This window comes from Heloderma suspectum, chromosome 12 (genome assembly GCF_057233095.1).
Source record: "Heloderma suspectum isolate Gila_16-S chromosome 12, 16-S_ref, whole genome shotgun sequence".
Classification (NCBI taxonomy): domain Eukaryota; kingdom Metazoa; phylum Chordata; class Lepidosauria; order Squamata; family Helodermatidae; genus Heloderma; species Heloderma suspectum.
The window spans coordinates 34,653,258-34,675,788 of NC_139469.1; the positions used below are offsets into that span (position 1 = coordinate 34,653,258).

At 51.4% G+C, this 22,531-nt stretch overlaps 2 protein-coding genes across 3 annotated transcripts in view; both read right to left on the minus strand.

Annotated features, from left to right (window-relative positions):
* The window catches only part of CASKIN1 (CASK interacting protein 1), a 130,882-nt gene extending 109,355 nt beyond the window's left edge, over positions 1-21,527 (minus strand). The window contains exon 1 of one of the 2 annotated variants that reach the window (XM_084819032.1): positions 20,897-21,527. In XM_084819032.1, coding sequence (XP_084675158.1) covers positions 20,897-20,990 — 94 coding nt within the window. In that variant the 5' untranslated portion in view covers positions 20,991-21,527. The remainder of the gene's footprint in view (positions 1-20,896) is intronic. The other variant, XM_084819033.1, reaches the window with a different exon arrangement.
* Positions 1,649-13,239, minus strand: LOC146336807 (uncharacterized). The gene is made up of 2 exons (XM_084819174.1): positions 9,364-13,239; positions 1,649-9,065 (listed from the first exon to the last, which is right to left on the minus strand). Exons 1-2 carry the CDS (start codon positions 9,912-9,914, stop codon positions 8,897-8,899), a joined length of 720 nt encoding a protein of 239 aa, XP_084675300.1. The 5' UTR covers positions 9,915-13,239; the 3' UTR covers positions 1,649-8,896.
* Positions 21,528-22,531: the final 1,004 nt, after the last annotated feature.

Sequence of the window (22,531 nt, forward strand, 5' to 3'; positions counted from 1 at the left end):
GTGGCGGCAACCATATATCTATACCACTGGGATCCTCAGACCAGAGCATCAGCTGCTACCCTACCTAGACAGATAGCCTGGCTTCAGGTATCCAGGCTCCTGTAACCTCTAGATTAAAGGTCTGTCCTTTGAGGCTTAATACTGTCGTGCATTATGCGGGGGGCTGCCCCTGAAGAGGGCTTGGTCAATTGCACGGGCTCCCCATCTGTTCCTGGGTTCAACTCAGTGTGGGTTTCAGCCCCTCGTGGCTTGGGATCAGGGTACAGGTACCTGTCTCCACAAGTGCCTTTTGGCATACTAAGATCTTCATTGTAGACCTTCCATCAGGTTCCCCCACTATCTGAGGAGAAAACAAGTCACCACAGGGAAGAGGGCCTTCTCAGTAGACCACTCTCCCCAGAGTGGCTCTCCTGGTACCCACTCCTATGTCAATTTTTTCAGACTTTTACATTCAATTTGACCTCTTTTATGTTGGCTGGATTTGTTGTTTTCGTAGTTTTTATGTTGCTCCTATTGATTTCACTGTTTTCTGTATATTTTGTTATGTTTTTAATTTGCATGTTTTAAATTGATTTTACTGTGTTCTGAAATTCTGTAAGCTGCCCTGGGAATGTTATTGAAGCATGAGGAATACATTCCTAAAATAAAGAAATGTATTCTCCAGTGCCTGTGCTTTAGTCCTTACAGCCAACAGCTTGTGCAAGGACACAGGATTTACAGAACAGACGCATTTAACAAAGCAACACCCAGTTTCTTTCCACCACTGGTTGTCTTGTGGTGTCTCAGTATATCCAAACCATTTGTACCAGGTAGAAAAACATACCCACAGGACAGGAAAATGCACACTCTCCTAATATTAGAACATGGGCTTCACCCAATGAAGCTGATCGGCATTGGGTTCTGGGAAAACAAAAGAAAGGCCTTCTTCACAGAATGCAGCGTTAACTTATGAAACTCACTGCCACATGATGTAACAATGGCCACTGGCTTAGATGGCTTTTAAAAAAATGACATATTTGTTCAGGATAGGTCCGTCAACATCTGTTGGAAGGGCTGCAAATCTTAAATCAATTAATCTGTTAGATCAGCCTTCCCCAAGCTGGTGCCCTCCAGATGTGTTGGCCTACAACTCCCATCATCCCCAGACAGCAGAGCCACTGAGGACTGTTTCTTCTAAGATGATGCCTGGTATAGCACATGTGCAGACATCATCTGAAGCAAAGAGGTACACTTCCTGATTCAAAACCATGGTTTTTAACTGATAGGCAAATTTAATCAATTGACAGGCTGATTCATACACTGAATTGACGAAGATTTCTTTCATAGAATCATAGAATAGTAGGGTTGGAAGGGGCCTATAAGGCCATTGAGTCCAACCCCCTGCTCAATGCAGGAATCCAAGTCAGAGCATCCCTGACAGATGGCTGTCCAGCCTCATCTTGAACACCTCCAGTGTGTTCAACACCTCCAGAGCCCACCGCCTCCCTAGGGAATGGGTTCCATTGTCGTATTGCTCTAACAGTCAGGAAGTTTTTCCTGATGTTCAGCCGGAATCTGGCTTCCTGTAACTTGAGCCCATTATTCCGTGTCCTGCACTCTGGGATGATCGAGAAGAGATCCTGGCCTTCCTCTCTGTGACAACCTTTCAAGTACTTGAAGAGCCCTATCCTATCTCCCCTCAGTCTTCTCTTCTCAAGGCTAAACATGCCCAGTTCTCTCAGTCTCTCTTCATAGGGCTTTGTTTCCAGTCCCCTAATCATCTTTGTTGCCCTCTCTGAACCCTCTCCAGCTTGTCTGAATCCTTCTTAAAATCTCTTTTGAGTCCGATTCTGTAGCCAACTATGGATCCACCAGATCGTTGTTTCATCTAGCCCACGTTGAGCTAGTTTGCTCATCAGGATATCATGGGGCACCTTGTCGAAAGCTTTGCTGAAGTCGAGGTATATCATGTCTACAGCATTCCCACAGTCCACAAGGGAGGTTACTTGATCAAAAAATGAGATAAGATTCGTCTGGCAGGATTTGTTCTTGACAAATCCATGTTGGCTTCGAGTCATCACGGCATTGTTTTCAAGGTGCTTACAGATGGATTGCTTGATAATCTGCTCCAGAGGTTTCCCAGAGATTGATGTCAGACTGACCCAGGTTCCTCCTTTTTGCCCTTTTTGAAGAGAGGAACAACATTAGCCCTCCTCCAGTCATCTGGCACTTCCCCCGCCCTCCATGATTTCTCAAAGAGAATAGACAGCGGTTCTGAGAGTTCTTCTGCCAGTTACTTTATGACTCTAGGGTGCAGCTTATCTGGCCCTGGAGATTTGAACTCATTCAAAGTAATTAGGTGTTCCTTGACCATATGCCTATCGATCTCAAGCTGCAATCCTGCCCCTTGATTTCTTTAATCAAGTAGGAACCCTAACTATTAGCCCTGATTGCTAAATGGAAGTTCTACCTTCAGAGGCAGCATAGCTCTGGACATCAGGTAAGGGAACAAAGCAATAGCCCTCTCCTGCTGTTGACGTCCTATGTGTAGACTTCTTGGTGCAGCTGTCCCCAACCTAGTGCCCTCTAGATGTTTTGGAACTCAAATCCCAGCCAGCATGGCCAATGGTCAGGAATCCTGGGACTTGTAGTATAAAACATCTGGAGGGCACCAGGTTGGGGAAGGTTGCCCTAGGGGTAACCTGGCTGGCCACAGCAGGAAACAAATGGGCTAGCAAGACCATTCTTATGGCTTAGGAAGAACCAATCCTCAGGAATGTTCCTAAGAATAGTTATGTTCAGTCTGGAAGATTCAGGCTAGGCCAGAGATAATTGCTTATATATATATCTGTTCTTTTTGTTTATCCTCTCTCATTTTTCTTTTCTTTTCTTTTCTCTTTTTTCTTTAAATCCTTTCTTTTTAAAATGGACATGATATACTGTACTTAAATTTACTGTCTGAGGGTGTATAGAAATGTACACACTCATTTATCTATCTAGTACAAAATATATTAGTGATTGTTATAAGGTGGATTTTAAGATTTATTATCATATAATATTACAAAATTTATTAGTGATTTGTTAGTATTATTATTAATCCTTTTAAATCTCCTTTCTTTTTTATTATTATATCATTATTGGTTAGTAAGATTTTTGGCTGGTTAAATGGTTAAGCTTTAATATTATATGTTAGCTGAAGGGCAATATATGGCTACTGGAAATGAATTGTAGGCCTGCTTCCTTGCTATAAGACTGATGATATGATACTGAAATGGAAGGTTGATTATCTATACTGTACTGAACTGTAATACTGCCAATGTTTTTTCTTTCTCTTTTTCTTTTTTCTTTTCCTCTTTCGTTATTGCTGTGTCCTCCTAAGAATATTGTATTGTTGGGAAATTGTAGTTATTGATTAGGTTGTTGGTATTGTTTGTTTCATTTATAAAAATAAAAAATAGAATTTTTTGAAAAAGGAATGTGCCCAAGAAAAGGGCAACCAAAGAACCCAGAGGGCTCCTGCTTGCGCCTGCATTCCCTTTCCTCTACGAGGGAAAGTGCTGCGGGTGTGTGCTATCGCAGCATCTCTGCACTGCCTTGATGAACGACCAGGATCCCAAAGGAATGGGGGAGGGGGTGCAAATGTGCATACTTAAAAGCCTCTGCATTTTTCAGCTTAGGAGCTAAGGTGGGCAGTGCAGGAGGGGAAACCCAGTCTGTCCCCCTCTGCAGGGCAAACGCAACACTACAAATGTTGGCCATGTCGCTGCATCCCGCTCCACCCCACATGCACACGCCTAAGGCTGTAAAGATTCAAGTAAAACAAGAAGCTGAGAGATTATTTAGCCAGCTGCACAACGCTGTCCAGAACCCCGGACCACACAGGTGTCCAGTGCCATTAACCGGGGCCTAAAACGCAAAAGATAAAAAGGTCTTCAAACCCATCATGCAGTGCTCCATGACTGGCTGCACTGTTTTAAGTTAATTTCAGTATGTTTGTACTCAGAACAGCAGCCGTTCATTCCTCCAAACAGGAACTTCTGCAGCAACGCTCGGAAGAGACTGCAGCACTGCTGTCCTCCTTTGCTCTGCCTCGAGGCTCCCCGTCTTCCCAATACGCTCCCTCCAGATGGGTGAATGAGCACCTCAAAACCACTTACGTGGAATAAGGGAACACCAGTCACGCAGCTTTTCAAAAGGACACTCCTGGCCCAAGCATTTCCCTCCAGGGAGCAGAGCCAGGGTCTCTCGACCTCCTAAGACCCCCAAAGCAGCCTTAGCCTGCCTCCCTCCAAAACACTGCAGGGAACCCGTTAACCCTCTCTGAGCATATGCTGGGCATTTCCCCCTCAGTACTGGATGTGGACATTCAACTGCACAAAGGGGAGAGAAGAACGAACTCTGCACAGGCTCAGACACTAAATGGGTTTACACAACTGCTGGTGAGAACAAGCCAGCCGCATTAATGGCTGCCGTTGCTCTAGTTGCCAGCAGCTGTCACAGAAGAGGGGGAGACGGCAGGCCTTGCCCAGAGGCCACAAGTGACTATGCAGACCAGTCACATCTTCAGAAGATGGTGGCAACTGTGCAGCGTGGCCCACCCGTGCCCTCACCCTCCACCAAGATGGCGCCACCCTAGGGCCTTCTAGGAAACCCAGAAGCACCAGCTATTCCACATGGAACGGGCTGGTTCATCCACAAGCTTCCATTTCGATGAGGGGCCGCTGCACCACAGCATGGAGGCTTGGCAGAAGCCGCTCCTGTGCGTGTGGCTCCTGGGCCTGAGCCAATTCCTCCTTGGTGCAGTAGTTTGCCTGTGCTTGCTCCATCAGCCCAAGCATTTCCTCTCCACTCTTAAACATATATGTATATATACCCTTTAAAACACACACATGCGCACGCGCACACACAGTCCCTCTATTTTTTTAAGAGAGCTTTAAATTCAAACAAAACAGCAAGAAATAATCGCCAGACGTAAGGGCAGCTCCCGCTGTAGCTATCATAGCTAAGCTGCTTTGGAAAGCTTTAAAGAGATTGTTGGGAGCTTTAAGACAATTAAAGGGGAAGAGGCAAGCAGCAAGACTAACAGCAAGAGCCCTGCAGAGAGAAGCCAGGGCAGAGGGCCCAGCGCCCGCCTCCTCCTGGAGCGGACCAAAGGCCTCTCTAGGCCAGCATGCTGTTTCCCACAGTGGCCAACCGGATGCCCCAATGGTAAGCCCACGAGCAAGAGAGGGTGCAACAGCCCTCTGCTCCCGTTGCTCCCGGGTCCTGCACTGCCAGCCACTGCAGAGGAACAAAACTTCCACATGGGACTTCGTTACACAGTCTGACAGTTTGCTGAAGGGCACCAGCTGGGAACTGCCTAGGCTGAGCCTCCAATGGGGGACGCTGCCCGATTCTGTGAACTGCATCCACGCGCATATGCACGCTTGCCAACTCTGTGCGCTCATGAATGAGTCCACCACAGATGGAGCTTTCACATCACCCAAATGCAGAGACAGTGCTTTGAGGTGGGGGCAGCTCATACAACGCGGCGTTAATTACCAAGAGCTGGAGGAAGGGCCCTCGCTCAATGCCGGAGCCCCTGTCCTGCATGCAGGAAGCCCCGGGTTCAATCCCCGGCAGCATCTCCAGGTAGCGCCAGGAAGGAATCCTGCCTGAAACCCTGGAGAGCCATGGCTGCCAGTCGGTGTAGGCAATGAAGGGCTAGATGGACCATGGGTTTTAAACTGCCCAGTAACCAAAGTATAAACTAACAGCAGGGATACAACAGTGCAAAGAGTTACAAGCAGTTGCAAAAATGCCTGGGAAAAGAAAAAGGCCTTCAGCTGGCACTGAAAAGAACATAACATAGGCGCCAGGCAAGCCACTCTGGAGAGGGCATTCTACAACCACGGGGCCACCACTGAAAAGGCCCTCTCTCTTGTAGCCACCTGCATCACCTCATTTGAGGGGGAGCACCTGGAGGAGGAAAGTATTTATTTATTTATTTGCTGTGTTTCTATACTTGTCCAATAACCAAAGCTCTCTGGATGGATTATAAAATAGAGGTTAAAACTGTAACATACATAAATATAATAAAATATGTAAAATTTAAAACAAAACAACCACAGAATAAAATCAAAGTAAAACCAACAGCAGGGGACAGTGGCAGTCCGAGGATCACAAACACATTTTTAATGTTCGCACATTCAGCCAAGAGCCGCCTAAAGCTCAGCAATCAACTAAGGAGAGATCAGGGGACTTACAAAGAACAGTGTGGAACACATGCCTAGCAAGGTATTTTTATTTTCTCTTTATTTTATTATTTAACTAGGGGTATATAGCTGACATTTTAACACATGTTTCAAGGTGGCTAATGCTAAGATAACACAATAAAACACCATAATAAGCATAATAAAAACAACATAAAACCAATGAAACAAACCAGGAGCCAGTAAAATAAAAATAAAAACCCCAGGGGAGCACGTATCCTAGAAGGCAAGTCAAATGTCATTGAAACCAGAGAGACAGAGAGAGAGAAAACAGGCTGAATGTCACCTGACGCCATCATGATATTATTTATTTATTCATTTATTTGATTCATATCCTGCATTTCTACCAAAAAATGGCGCTCAAGGCAGCTTACAAAAACAAGTTAAATAGATTAAAACACTAAAACACATTAAAATACAATAAAAGCACAACAATTACAGAATAAAAACAGCACCCAACCCACTTACAGGCCAAAGGCCTTATTGAATAAATCGGGCTTTGCCTGCCCATCGGAAGGCTAACAGAGTGGGAGCGAGCCGAGCCTCCCTTGCAAGGACGTTCCACAGCCTGGGAGCGGCCACCGAAAAGGCCCTCTCTCATGTCGCCACCAAACGCACCTCTGAAAGAAGGGCCTCTCTAGAAGATCTTAAGGACCAGGCAGGCTCGGATGGGAAAAGGCACCCTTTCAGGTAGCCTGGTCCCAAGCCGTATAGGGCTTTATAGGTCATAATCAGCACTTTGAATTCTGCCCAGAAACAGACCAGTAGCCACTTGAAGCTGCTGTAACAAAGGAGTCACGTGCTCCCCATAACCAGCTCTGGTCAACATCTGGCCACAGCGTATTGGACCAGCTGAGGTTTCTGAAGAGTTTTCTGAAGAGAAGGTAGCCCCACATTAAAGCACATTACAGTAGTCCAACCAAGATATAACTAAGCCATGTGTGGCCAGATCAGAGGTATCTAGGAATGGGCACAGTTGGTGTACAAGCCTCAGCTGTGCAAATGCACTTGTGGCCACCGCCAAGACATAGACATCCAGGTTCAGGGTGAAGTCCAAGAGTACAACCAAACCACGAGCCTGAGTCTTCAGGGGAAGTGCAGCCCCCTGAAGCACAATTTGAACCTCTATTGCCTGATCTGCCTTTTGGCTAACCAGGAGCACTTCTGTCTTGTTTGGATTAAGCTTCAATTTGTTTACCCTCATCCAGTCTATTACCAACATCAGGCACCAATTTAGAACCAGACCAGCTGGATCTGGAGGGAAAGGAGAGATAGACGTGGGTGTCATCAGCATACTGATGGCACCAAACACCAGTCATAAGAACATCAGAAGAGCCATGGCAAGAGTCCATCTAGTCCAGCATTCTGTTCGCACAGCGGCCAACCAGCTGTCGACCAGGAACCCACAAGCAGGGCATGAGAGCAACAGCGCCTCCCGCCCACGTTCCCCAGCAACTGGTGTACATAGGCTCACTGCCTCTCGTTCTGGAGGTAGCACCTAGTCATCAGGACTGGTAGCCATTGATAGCCTTCTCCAAGAATTTGTCCATCCCCCTTTTAAAGCCATCCAAATTGGTGGCCATCACTACATCCTGTGGTAGCGAATTCCATAGTTTAACTTTGCGCTGTGTAAAGAAAGACTTCCTTTGATCTGTCCTGAAACTCCCACCAGTCAGCTTCATGGGATGACCCTGGGTTCTAGTATTTTAAGAGAAGGAGAAAAATGTCTCCCTATCTACATTCTCCACACCATGCATAATTTTGTACACGTCTGTCATGTCTCCCCTGACCCTCCTTTTTTCTAAGCTAAACAATCCCAGCAGTTGTAACCTTCCCTCCTAGGGGAGATGTTCCAGCCCCCTGACCATTTTAGCTGCAATGTCTCCCAGCGGTTTCATGTATATGTCAAATAGCATGGGGGATAAGATGGAACCCTGAGACACCACAGGCCAACAGCCACAGTGTCAAACAGGAATCCCCCAGCACCACCTTCTGAGATCGCCCCTCCAAGACGGACCGGAGCCGCCGTCTAAGAGTGCCTCGCAGTCCCACCTCAGCCAGACACCTCAGAAGGTTACCGTGGTCAATGGTATCAAAAGCCACTGAAAGGTCCAGCAGAACCAACAGGGACACGCTTCCCTGTCCAGTTCCTGCCATAGATCATCCACCAAGGTGACCAAAGCAGTCTCTGTCCCACAGCCAGGCCAGAAGCCAGATTGAGATGGAACTAAATAATCCATTTCGTCCAGAAATCCCTGCAGCTGAGAAGCCACCACACGCTCCAGCAGCTTGCCCAAGAATGGAATACTGGAGACTGGCAGGGAACGGTTCAACACAGTGGGGTTCAGGGAGGTTTATTTTAAACAAAGTTCTTATCACCGCCTCCTTTAGGCAAGACCTTGCCATAAAGAGGCGTTCACCACTCCCTTTTCCCACTCAGCCAGTCCCCCTGCCCCGGCTGCTCTCATAAGCCTGGAAGGGCGAGGGTCCAGCACACAAGTGGAAGGCCTCATTTCTCCAAGGATCCTGTCCAGAACCTTGGGCCATACAATTTGAAAAGTATCCACTGAAACTGGACAAGCAGGGGCCAAAGTTACATCCACCAGGCCTGTATCAACTATGGTATCCAGGTCGGCACAGATCAAATTGATTTTAGCTGCAAACCATCATGAAAATCGGTCACAATGGCCTATCAAGTGGTACACGCCAGAGCGTAACAGGCCTCTGACCAACCGAAACAGTTCCGCTGGGCAACTCTTAGCAGACGCAATGGTGGCGGAGAAGTATGATTTCTTCGCCACCACCTTTGCCACAGAGTAGGCGTTCACATGAGCTCTACCCAGTACTTAATAGGATTCTTTCTGAGCTTTCTGCCAATGTCTCTCTAGTTGATGTCCCACTCGTTTCATTGCCCGCAACACTCCAGAAAACCAATGGCTGGTTGGGCTCCACTCTGTGGGAGAGGACGCTCAGGAGCGATCATGTCAATCGCCCAGGCCACTTCTCTGTTCCAGAGATCTACCAGGGTTTTGATAGAATTCCCTGCTAAATCCCCACAAGCCATCAGAAAGCCATCCAGATCCATCAGTTTCCTGGGACAGACCATCTTAATCAGCCCCCTACCCCACAAAGCCTCCAAGTCCCGGCATGTCTAAACCCCACCAAGTAGTGATTTGTCCATGACAACGGAACTGTATAAAGTTTCTCCACCCACAGATCACCATCACCCCATCCTATGCAGAAGACCAGATCCAAAATGTGCCCTGCCGAATGAGTGGGTCCAGATACTAAGCGGGACAGACCCATGGTTGCCATGGAAGCTATAAAGTCCTGAGCCACTCCCAGCATATACAACAAGGTGGCTCTCTCATTAGCAAGTATGTTGAAGTCCCCCAGCACAACAAGGCGTGGAGACTCCAGTACCAACCCCAAGACCACCTCTGTTAGGAAGACTGTGGAGTAGCAGGGTGGGCGGTACACCAAAAGGACCCCTATTCTGTCTGAACAGCCACCTTCAGATACACACACTAGAAACTGGAAGACTGTGGGATGGAGCACCTGGACGGGGGACAGAAGCACGACAGACCCCTGCAACTCCACCTCTCTGCCCTCCAGGTCTTGCCTGCTGCAACACAGAGAATCCAGATGGGCAAAGCTGGGAGAAACTGACTCCCCCAGTCTCATCCAACCAGGTCTCCATGATACAGGCCAGGTCGGCACACTCAGCCAGGATCAAGTCCTGGATGGCATCTGTTTTCCCATTCAGCCACCTGGCATTCAGCATATAGTAGTAACAAAGGTGCCAAGCGCACGTGCTTAGGGAGGGAATTCCAGAACGTGGGCATTAACTAAGAAGGCACCCAGCAAAGAGCTGCTGATGAAAATGTTAATTGCCAGGAAGCTTCATGTGAAGAAATCCTCTGCTCCTCCCTGTTCGCAGGAAGGCCAAAATGCCAACTTCTATGCTCGCTTTCCCCACCACAATCCATTAGCTGGGTCAGCACTCTAAGACCCAGTTTGCACGTCACAGCCAATTCCTGGGTTCTTTAACTGAGGAACTAGTGAGGGTGAGTGAGCACGCTGCCTCCCGCCCACTCACCACTTCCACTTTCAATTAACAACCCAGCAATGGGGTGCTCCTGAGTTGTTTTGTAATGTGCGAACCCGGAAACTCTGGGTTGTTTAGGAGTTACACAACCCAGAGTTAACCCAGCAACAAGCCATGGGCTACCTCTGGGTTGTTTAACCTAACCCTGAAACGACCCCCAGTTTCTGGGTTTGCATGCCACGGAACAACCCAGGAACAGGGTGTTGCTGGGTTGTTAACTGAAAGTGGACACTCACTTGCTCCCACGCATTCACAAACAACCCATGGGTTGCATGATCATGTGAACCGGGTCTGCAGTGGGGAAATGGCACAAGCCCTCCCCTCATTCCAACTACCTGCACTGTGATTAACAGGCCTGCCCCCCAAATGTGGGGAACGTGCAAACTGGGCCTGCAGGCAGGTTATCTGCATGGGGGGGCTTGCACCACTCCTCCAGCCCCGACCCTGAATAAATGCATGAACTGTATTCGCTTTACTACATTTCTATCCTGCCTTCCCTCTAGGAAGCTCCCATGTTCCTCCCACAACAACCCAGTGAGGTAAGCCAGGTTGAGCAAGAGAGAGTGACTGTTCCAAGTGGGGATCTGAACCTGGGCCTTCTCAGTTCTAGTCCAGCACTCTTAAAACTGGGACCACCTGACCGCAGCCTTTTCAGGGTACAGGAGAAGGCTCTGATGAAGATGAGGATCAGACTGTTCTTCCAGGAAACGCCAGTCAGTCCCACATTCATCCCCCACCCCATCGTCCATCAGAGGAGGAACCCCCAGCAGAACCTCCATCTCCCCAGCCTCAGAAACGTCTGGAATGACAAAGTCAGGCACGGGCTCTTTAACACTCCAGCAGCCCCTCCGGGAGGCGTGGAGCTGACCACAGTACAGATGGTGGCTACCTACAGAAGGCTTCAGTTGGCTTCAGTCTGCTGCTGAGGCAACATCTTCTTATGTTTCCAGCAGGGGAGATCTCTAGCCAGCAGAGTGCACTCGAAGCTCCCGTGGGCCTGTTTCAGCTGGCCTCCACCCAAGAAGCCTCCTGCCTTCGCTTCATTTGCTGTGCTCGCCTTGACTGGATTCTTCTTGCCTGAAACAACCTTGCCTGCCTAGATGTGACTGTTCTGCCCAGACCGGACTCTCCTCGGTCAGGTCCGACGTCACTGGCTTCCCCTGAGAGCCTCCGACAATGGCAGAATGGCACACCAGACCAGGCACTAAAGCTCTCCCAACGACTAGCCATCGGCTGTCCCTGGTGCGTGTCCCAAGTTAATTATGATTTTTGTTAGGAAAGTCTTCCTTTGCCCAGACTGGACCACTGCCACCAATCAGCTTCATTTTGTTACCCAAGTTCACTCAATGCCCTCCGCATTCATGTCAATCTCTACGCTTCCTTCCTCCGCCTGCACCTGTTAGCCACTCCCCCCCCATGCACTAAAGGGCCCCAAATGGGCCGGCCCTTCCTCACAGAGAAGGCACCCCTAGGCCATTTGGCTGGCCCTTTCTGTATTTCCTCCAGCTCTAGGCTGCCTGGTTCAGGCAGGAGAGGAAAAGTGTGCCTTTATAGTAGCCTTCCCTCAACCTGGTGCCTTCCAACTGTGTGGGCTAAAACTCCCATCCTCCCCACCCAGCACAACCAATGCTGGCTTGGGTGATGGGAGTTGTAGTCCAACACATCTGGAGGGCACCAGTTTAGGAACATAGGAAGCTGCCTTATACCGAGTCAGACTGTTGGCCCGTTAGCCCGGTACTGTTGACACGGACTGGCAGCAGTGGCTCTCCAGGGTTTCTGGCAAAATTCTTTCCTATCCTACCTGGAGATGCTGCGGATCGAAGCAGAGACCTCACAGATGCAAAGCAGGCGTTCTGCTACTCAGCTATTGCCCCCGCCCTCCTGTGGCTGGAGAAAGCTGCTGTATGTGAACACAAGAGTTTGCTTATTTGTTTATTTATGTGTTTCTATTCCGCCCAGTAGCCGACACTCTCTGGGCGGTTCACAAAAATCCCTTTCCCACACCACAGAAAAACGATGGAGATAAACGTTACCGACGGACAAATTTTAACAACTTTTGAATCGGACAGAATCAATGAGATCCTGATTCCCACATCCATGTAACTAGGCCAGAGTACCTAGAAACAGAGAAGCGCTCCAAGGCTCCAGCTCAGGCTTCTAAATGGCCACTCTCCCGGCCGCCTGTGGCAAACCAGGATCACCAGACAGGAAAATTTGGCCAAGCTTGGTTCTTACATTCTTGTAGCCTGCCAATGGCTAACATGAGGCTGCATGGCCAGGAGGACTTAGTAACACTTATAGGCTAGCCATTTTTGCGAAGTGACTTGCAAGTCTAACCCCCCTAAAGCAGCTTTGCTTGGGAGCGAGCTGTGGCTGGAAGATGCTCTTCTCTCCTCCTCCAAAACTATCACAGGGTTAGACTGGAATGTGAACATAAGCAAAGGCCGGAACTGCTTTGGTCATCTGGCCTCCCCTGTCCATACAACACCCGGAGCTTCATTTGTCCCAGCCGGGCTCCGCACTGGCACCAGCTTTCAATTCCAGGACTCAACCTTGGAAACTATGAAGAAGGAACAGATGGAAGTGCACCTGGGCAGATGCAGAGTGCCATTTCCCACACCACTGAGTGAGTAAGCGCAAAGTCCCCAGGCAACACGGATTTGAGGAAGGGCTCCCAGATCGGAAGGTGATGTTTCCAGGCAGTCTTGAGCCCAGCACCCCCTCTAAAAATCAACCACTGAGGGTACCCTTGGTGGGTCCTTTTGCTCCACAAAGGGCAGTGAACATGGCAAGCTAGCCATCTCCTTGCTCAAATCCCAGGTATTTAGGACTTGAGCAGGGGCGATGCTAGGGTCTTAAAAGATCTGGGGCACAGGCCCGTAACACAAATTTGCATACACACACACGCACACACACACACGAGTCTAAGTGCACGTCTAATATATATATATATATATATTTATGTGTGTGTGTGTGTATGTGTGGTGCGTGCATGCAGTGTGCTTGCGTGTGTGTACAGATTACATACATACATACATACATAAGCAGTGTGCACCGACCCCCCCACCCCACTTCAACTCAGACCCCGATTCAGCATTTTGGAAAACATTCCACTTCTGCTCAGGCCAATTTGTAGTCGGACCACTTCAGCTCAGCACCAAACCTGAGTCAAGATTTGGAAAAACGAGTCTTTATGCTTCCTGTTGATTACCATGGGAAATTAGAAAAAAAAAACTGTAACTTTTTTCTCTTGGTCAGAACTGGATGGAAAATTCAGGCATATAGTAGCCCCCTAGAAGGGGATTACACCTGCCCAATGTCAGAAAAATAGGTGCAGGGTTCATATTTTGATTTTCTTTTAAAGGGAACTGCCAATAACATTTTAATTCCTTGGAAGAATTGGATAAAAATTTCAGGATTCGTTGCCCCATCAGAGGAGATCATGTCTGCCAAATTTCAGAATGCTAGCCACAAGGGTTTTGTGCAAGGGTGGCCTTGACATTTTGAGGTCTCCAAAAGAGGACATACTTATCTCCCTATGTTCCTTTTGGACCACTGTTCTGAAAGTTACAGACAGCCTACAGTTGTCCCTAAGTAAGAAACCAGCAAAGTTTCAGAAGGATAGGTGCAGCAGTTCATGTGGAAGGGGAGTTCTCCAGTTTGGGGGAGGGAGTGATTTGCTTTCCTTTCCATTCACCCCTTCCCCAATAGTTTTTGGGTAAATTTGTATGAAAATGCACAGGTCATTAGAGGTGTACCCCAGGCAAGAAACCTGCAAAGTTTCTGAAGGATATATATGCATTCTAATTTAGAATTACTAGAATTTATTTACATTTCACCAATGTTAGCAGCAGGGGAACATGGGTGGGAAGGTGCTATTGCATGTCCTGCTTGTGGGTTTCCAAAGAGCATCTGGTTGGCCACTGCGTGAACAGAATGCTGGACTAGATGGAGCTTGGTCTGATGCAGCACAGCTCTTATGTTCTTAAATAGAGAGTGCCTCTGAGCATGTGCAGAATGTTCTTTCACCACTGAGCACTTGCATTCTCCCACTACCAATTCTATTCCCCTCCATGCAACCATCCCTCCTCATCCTACCATCCTCCAGCAACTCTTCATAAAAACAGATGTCTTGTTTTGTGCATCTCCACTCTATGCACAAGCTCTCATTGTATCTTCCTCTCCATAACTTAATTTGTGCCAAGATTTCACCAGGATTCAGCCAATGAGTCTGTTTTCAAAACTGGGGCTCAGTTATGGAGAAACTCTGAGCATGCACTAAGTGCCTTTCCCTCACCACTCAAGCTAGAGTTCATACAAAAAAACAACCAACCCCACAAATGTCAAAACATGCATAGGACTGAGCTGAAAGGGTAGTCAGTTCATTAGACAGAATTAGCTAGACACTGTATTAAGCCTGCAGTACCCAGGACTGATTTCTGAGTAAACATGCAGAACATCAAGGTGCAAACCTCCCTGCAAAAGTAACTTGTGCTGGAATCCTATGCACACTTTCCTGAGGGTAAGCCTCTTTAAACATAATGAGACTTCTCAGCAGGCATATATTTGTTGTTGTTCGGTCGTTAAGTCGTGTCCGACTCTTCGTGACCCCATGGTCCATAGCACGCCAGGCCTTCTTGTCCTCCGCTCTCTCCCAGAGTGTGCTCATATATAGGATTGCATAAATTAGCAATATTTATCTCCCCACCACTTAAAAAATAAGCTTTCTGTTCAAAGGAACATAGGAAGCTGCCTTGTACTGAGTCAGGCCCTGGGTCCATCTAGCGCAGTATTGTTGACACTGACTGGCAGCAGCGGCTCTCCAGGGTTTCAGGCAGGATCCTTTCCTAGCCCGCCCTGGAGTTGCTGGGGGTTGAACCCGGGACCTTCTGCAGGCCAAGCATGTGCTCTGCCACTGAGCTGCAGCCCTTCCTACTGCTGGATAAGGGCAACTGACAAACAAAGCAGCCCCAGATTTCTTTCTCTGCAACCATGTGAACCCACTTTTCTCAAAGGCTTGAGTGAGGAGAAGGAGAAAAACCAACCCTCTTGTCTGTTTGTATGAAGTCAAATACAGTTCAGAACTTCTCTTGCCCACCAAAGAGAATTCTCTTTAAGAATTCCCCAAGATATGCTCTGGGTGGAATAAAGAAGAGAAAGAAAGAACAGGATACGGCAGGGGAGGGAAGAAGAAGAATGGTATTGGAAATGTGCGCGGGGGTGCGGGTTAGAAAGAATTCCCTAAGCCAAGTAGCTTTTAGGAGGCTGTGGAGGGTTTGTAAGGATTGCTCATACTTAAATGAACTTTATGAGGTGAGGTGGCTGTGGGGTTTTTCTAGCTTTTTTAAAACTGTGGAACCTTTAAAAGCCCCAGCAGTTTCTCAATCATGACGCCACATAGTCCTAACCCTCCCTTTGGGATTATTTGAGTCCCACAGCTATTTATGAGAAATTAAAGTGGAGGGGGAGAAAGAAGTTTGTGGAGGCTGATTGGATCCTTTGCTGTACTGAAGCTACTAAACTTCTGCAGAAACCAAAGTTCCAGTTCGAGGCAGTAAAATCTGATGCTGTGTGAAATACCAGTATTTCACATGGAGCTCTTTCTTCCCTTCCTTCTCCCTCTTCAAAACTTCATTGCAGGCAAGCTCACAACAGTGGGCATGTAAGAGCAGAAAAGAAAAGTAGGGGGGGTAGAGGTTTTTTGCACCTCAAAAAAGCCCTACACCAGAGATTAGGGATAGTGACCTCCTAATGGTCACCTTAAACATCTTCTGATTAGGCTCTCTAATCCCCTGAGTGACTTGACAGTTTTTACTTTTTGTTTTAGACTTTGAGAAAAGGAAAATTTATTCATGGCTAGTGCAAAAGCCACTGGACCGAACTGTCTGAAATTTGGTAGGTTCAGTCAGCTCCATAGGGCCTGCTAGGTCCCCAAATTCCATGAATGTATGTGGAAGTACAAAAAAATTATAGCTCTTTGACAGATTTTCTTGAAAAAAGCAAATTTTACCTGTGGCCAGCACAAAAGCCACTGGACCTAACTGTCTGAACTTTGGCAGACTCAGTCAGCTCTATAGGAGCTTCCAGGTTCCCAAATTCCATGCACATATGTGGAAGCACACAAAAAATATCACTCTTTGCTTTGACACATTTTCTTGAAAATAGCAAACTTTACCTGTGACTAGCACAAGTCACTCGACAGAAGTGCCTGAAATTTGGCAGGTTCCATCAGCTCCATGGGGGCTGCCAGGTTTCAAATTTCATACACTTATGTGGAAGAACAAAGAAATTATAGCTCTTTACTTTGACAGATTTTCTTGGAAAAAGCAAATTTTACCTGTTGCTAGCACAAAAGCCACTACCCTGTCTGAAATTTGGCAGGCTCAGTCATCTCTATGGAGACTGGCAGGTCCCAAAATTCCATGCATGTATGTGGAAGCACAAAAAAAATATAGCTCTTTGCTTTGACACATTTTCTTGAAAATAGCAAATTTTACCTGTGACTAGCACAAAAACCACAGGACCTAACTGCCTGAAATTTGGCAGATTCAATCAGTTCCATGGGGGCTACCAGGCTTCCAAACGTCATGTATTTATCCTACAAACTAAAAAAGATATGGCCATTTTTGTTTTCCAATGCAAGTCAATGGGAAAATGTAAAAAAAATGGCAATTAGGACAGCTCAAAAGATCTGGGGCACAGCTCAAAAAGATCCGGGGCCCAAGCCCAAGTGGCCCCCCACTAACGACGACACTGGTCTTGAGAATATTCCCACACTTTGCTGCTGGTGCCCTCTGATAAGTGTGGCTAGCCCTAGGCCCCATCACAACTGTGGTGCAGCACAGGAGGGTGGAGCTGGCCTTGGCAGTTACGTGGTTATCTCCCTGCTCACAACCCCAAAGTGGGGAGGAAGACTGGGGCTTGTCTGGCCACACTGTGGCTGAGGTGCCTGGAGCACATCCCCATGCCCCTCCAGCTGCAGACTTTGTGCTGGGGAAGGGAGGAGAGCATGGAGGCAAAGACCCAGGTGGGTGACAAGTGGAGGGACAGCCGGGCCCTGGAGACCACTGTTTCTGGCTTGGCTTCCTAGGCAATTCCACACTGTCTAAACAATATGCAAACCAAAATGCAGTTATCCTTCAAAATTCACACTTCTCCAAATTTTGCAATTTTGAGTTCTCTGATAAAAAAGGCATACAAACATTTGTATATTTGGAGACACTGTGCACAAAAATGTGAATATTAGCAAAGATAACATTCAAAAACCCATTATATTTGGGGAAACTGCTTGCAAAAATGTGTATATTTGGCAAAATTGTGCACACAAATGTGTGTATTAGGAGAAATGCTCACAAAAATGCACCTGTGAATTTTGATAACATTAAAAAAAGAAGAACACACGCTGATGTGGAAACTCGGCAAAACAAACTTAAGCCTGGAAAAATGAGAAGCCAGAATTGACAGATTTCTCCATCCCTGTTGAAGAGCAGACAAAAATCATGTGCCAGTAGAACACCCCATTTGGACAGACAAAAGGACCTGTCCATTTCCCCCCTCAAACAGAATCCACTTCCCCCCTCGAGACCATATGGTGGCTGGCCCATGGGGGTGGAAAGGCCATGGTCATCCAAAGAGGACCTGCATTAATAGCCCAGAAAGGTACCAGAGGACATTTTCACAGGTGAGGGGAGGAGAGGCAAAGGAAGAAAGATTTCTCCATTCACACATGTGGCCGTGGGAATACACACACACACACTCCCTTCTCCTATTTCCACCCGCACACGTGAGAGGAGAGGTCTCTCCATTCTTCCACACATGATTTCATCGTGAACAGAATGAGCTGCTCCACACATTTCACAGCAGCAAACCTGGGCTTGCCCCTGAGCACCCACTTGGCAAGGAGCTTCATTCAATCCTGGTTTCCTGAAAAAAGGACCTGTTGACTGTAGTCACATATTACATTTTTAGGCATTCCTGAGAAACTTCTCAGCCACGGTGGCCCTAAAACCACACCAGGTCCACACAAATGCTTTCCCATAGCAGTTTCAGGACCCCTTCATGCAAAATACCACCCAAGGTTCAGTGGGCCAGAGAGGCTGGATCTGGAAGCCCCACGGATGAGAAGCCTCCCCACAGTCCAAGCTGCTCGGGCTCAAAGGCGGCAGCTCCAGCGAGCTGTGTGCACGAGAGAGAAGAGAAGCCAGGCTCAGCGGAGCGTCACCTGCAATCACGCCCAGGTCTCGTGGGCAAGAAGTAGCTGCCCAAAGGCCAAGAAAGCTGTAGCCGAGACTCAGTGTGCGGAGAAGTCCTGGCACCGAGCTATCGACACTGCAACAGGCACATGTCATCCTTGCAGCATGGCAAGTGGCACACAGCAGATGCCTGCCCCCGCCCGCCCCCAAGCAGACAGCGCCACCGCTGGTCGTGGGCATAACTTCTGCTGCCAGGGAAATCATAAGGCAAGCTGAGGAAGGAAAGACCACAGTAAAGCAACATGGTCATGAGTCCCAGGGCGGCCTGCCTTGAAGCAGCTCCGGAGCCATCTGAGGGGGCACTAACCAAGCTGTGCACCCGCCCCAGTACAGCATCCAAGGGCCCTGGTGTGCACGCATGCATCCCGGCATCCTCCAAGGCACTGCGGGGGATCCTGGGGCACATCTCCGACACTGCACATCTCTTGGGCTGACCCTGAGTAATTCTGGAGTCAGCAGTGAGAGGCACCCAGCCAACTGGGGGAAGGGGGCTAAAGATGTCAGGCCCCCCTCAACAGCTGCAGTGGCCTGTCTGCATCCAAAACCAACAGCACCGCTAGGCCAGTCTGACTCCACACGGCTCCTCCAATTGTGCAGCTTTTCTGTCCCAAGTACCATAGCTGCAATTTAACGGCAACACCTCAGCTTGCCTGGTGCTGTACACAGTTGGCCTCACAAGCCACATGGATGCTCCTCTCCGCAAGGCTTTAAAGCCAGAGAGGCTCAAGGTGCTTTGCGACGGGGCTCCTGGCGTTAACAACCCAAAGGCACTGCTCTTCCAGCTTTCCTTCCTTGATGGATTTTTTCTCACTTAAAACAAAAAAAAGACCGAAGAAGCCATGGAGAAAAAAGGGAAACCTATGCCTTGACGATGCCAAACTTTGGACCCCCTTAAAATTCTGTGAATGAGGCAACGTGAGCTGGGAAGCCCCCCTTAGCTGCCTTCAGCTCCGGACTAACCCAAACTTACATCCCTTGACTCCTGTCCAAGGCAGGAAAGAGACGTCCAGCACCATGCAGCCCACACCCCAAACGCCTAGGTCGCCCAGTTCCTAGGGCTCAGACCCCACAACCTCTTTTCCATGCCAGGGCTCCACCCGGGACACACAAGGCACAAATGTTCCATCTCAAGGGTTAGGGGAGTGGGATTCCTTCCACAGCAGACAAACTGGAACCCTGGCACCTCTTCCTCCAGAAACACCAATTCCAGCTCTCCACCACAGCTGAGATATCCGAGGTTGCCGTAGCTCAACTTCTACTGCCCCCCCCCCCCGCCCCGAATCTCGCCATCACTGAACTCTGCCACAGCTGCAGGGAAGCGCCGCGCTGGAGAACAGGCTGGCAAACCCCTTGGCGAGGATGGGGAATCCGGGCCGGCGAGCTGTCCTCACGCCAGGCCAGGCCCGGAGAGGGCGGCCGGGTCCAGGCCGGGGAGGGGAGGGGAGGGGAGGCCCCGCGGCTGCCTCTGGCCAGCCTGCCCCGCGCTTTCGAGGCGCAGAAGGGAACCCGCAGCGGGCCCATGGGCCGGAGCCTGGCCAGTCCAGTCCCTTCCTGGGATCCAGGGCGGGCGGGGAGCCAGCGGCGCGCAGGGGGCTGCAGGGGGAAGCAGCCTCCCGGCCCCGCGCCGCCGCGCCGCCGCCGGCCTCCCGGCGCCCCCTCCCCGCCCTGCTCCGTCCTCTTCCAGCGCGGCAGCCGGGCAGGCAGCGGGCGTCCTGGGGAGCCGGGGCGCGTCTCTCGCCGTCGCCCCCGCCGGGGCAGAGCGGGCCCGGGCCCGTGCCCGAGCGCGGCGCCCTCCCGCCCCCGCGCTGCCAGCCCGCCGGCGCGTGGGCGGGGGGCGTGGAGCGCGTGCGGCGGCGCGAGCCGCGCGGAACCCCACTCCTCCCCCGCGTAAGCGCCAAGCGCCGCTCCGAGGGGCGCTCCGGCAGGCCCGCACCGCCCGGCTGGAGGCCCCCGCCCCGTGCGCGCGGCGTCAGCCGGAGCCCCGGGCGAGAGGCGGGCTCGGGGCCAGGCGCGCCTCGGGCGGGCGGCGGGGGCCACAATCCCGCCCTGGAGCCGGGGGGGCAGAATCTCACGGGGGGCTTCGAGCCCGGGGGACCCCCCCAGTGCGCCAGACCACAACGCGGGGGGCCGCCCGCGGAGCAGCCTCCCCGCCCGCGGCTGGGTCCCGCCCGCGGCCGCCCGGGGAGCGGGCTGCCGGCGACCCTCCTCGCCCGCCGTGCAGCCGCCGCGCGGCACCCCTCCTGGGGACCCTCGTCCCCGCCCGCCCGCCCGCCCTCGCGCGCCCCGCCGCCGCCGGCGTCACTCACTGGCCTTGCCCGGCCTGGGCCTCTGCAGCAGCTTCTGCGCGGCGCCGACGTCCTCCGCCTTCACCGCCTGCATCAGCTCCTGGTCCTTGCCCATGGCGAGAGGCGGCGCGCGGCCGCGGAGCAGGGGGCGGCGGGCGGCGGCGCCGGGCGGGGGTCCTCAGGGCCGGCGGCGCATCCCCCGCTCGCGCCCAGCCGGCTCGCGTCGGGCCCGGGAGCTGCCGCGGGCGGGCGGGCGGGCGGGGGGCGGCGGCGCCTCCGCTCCGCCTCCGCCTCTCGCTGCAGCTGCCGCGGCACGCAATGGAGGCGCGCGGCCGGGCGCAGCGCAGCGCAGCGCCGGGCGGAGGCAGCCCGGCTGCGGGGCGCGGGCGGCACAGGCTCAGCACAAGCGCCGCCGCCTCCTGCCCTGCGGCGCCGCTGCCGCTGCCACCGCCACCCCCCTCGCCGGCGGCGGCGGCGGCGGCCCCTCCATGGCCGGGGCTGCAGACGCGACGCGACGCCACCTGCCGCCGCCTCGCCTCGCCGCTCCGCGCGCCGCTGCTGCTGCAGCGCGGCCGCCGCTCCGGAAGGGAGGCGGCCCCTCCCGCCGCAGCCTCGCCTGGGCGGGGGGCATCCGGGCGGCCCCGCCTCGCCTCCGCCGCCCCCTCCCCGGAAGGCCCCGCTCCGCGTGGCCAGCGGCGCCCGAGGTTTCCCCTGGGAAGGTGCGCCGCGGGCAAGAGGCGCCCTGGGCGCGTGCAGAGAGCCGGGCGAGCCCCCGCGGCCGGAGCCCAGCCAAGCTGACGAAACGCTCCGGGCCAGGCTTCGGGGGCGTGCCCTGAAAAGCCGGGCCCGGGCCCCGGGTGAGGGGCCCGCGCCCAGGCCGGCGAGCTGAGTCGTTATTATAATGGAGACTGGAAGGCTGCTGAGCATGTGCGGAGGGCCTCGCAGGCCAAGCCCCCGCCCCGTGGGACCCAAACCAAACTGGGCTAAAGATACCTAAAGGCAGAGCCGGAAAGTTCTTACCTAGCGCCAGGGAAGGCAGTCACTGAGCCTGAGCAGAGGGCACGAGCCTTGTCATCCCCATTGCCAGGCCCAATATAGCAGGGCTAAGGGCTGCTGTGGGCAGTGCCTCAGCCTGGTACCTGTTATCGGAACCAGGGTGCAGCCCCAGAAGTGGAGGAGTCGCGACAGAAAGGTAGGGCCTCTGAGCACGTGCGCGCTGCATCTTTGACTCGCCACCGCAACCAAGCCCCCGCAGGGCGGGGACTGCAAATGGTCACCAGAGAGCATCAGAAGATAGGAGCGAGTTCCAAAAAGGCTCACGTCCTCCAGCGCGACCCACTGGAGAAGCGGCCGCTGCAGACAGGAGAACTCCGTTTGCAGGGCGTTGCTGAAAGGCAAGCCTTGGCCATCAGCGCCGAGTATTTATTACAGTTATGTCCCACCTTTCCTCCAAGGAGGGGTACGTCTTTCTTTCCGCAGCCCACTTGATCTTCACAACAACCCTGTGAGGTAGGTTAGGCTGAGAGAGAGGCTGGCTGGCCTCAGGTTACTCAGTGAGCGTCATGGCTGAGTGGGAATTCGAACCTTGTTCTCCCGGGTCTAGTCCAATGCTCCAGCACCACGCTGACTCCCTGGCCAGCGCTGGAGCGGGTCCAG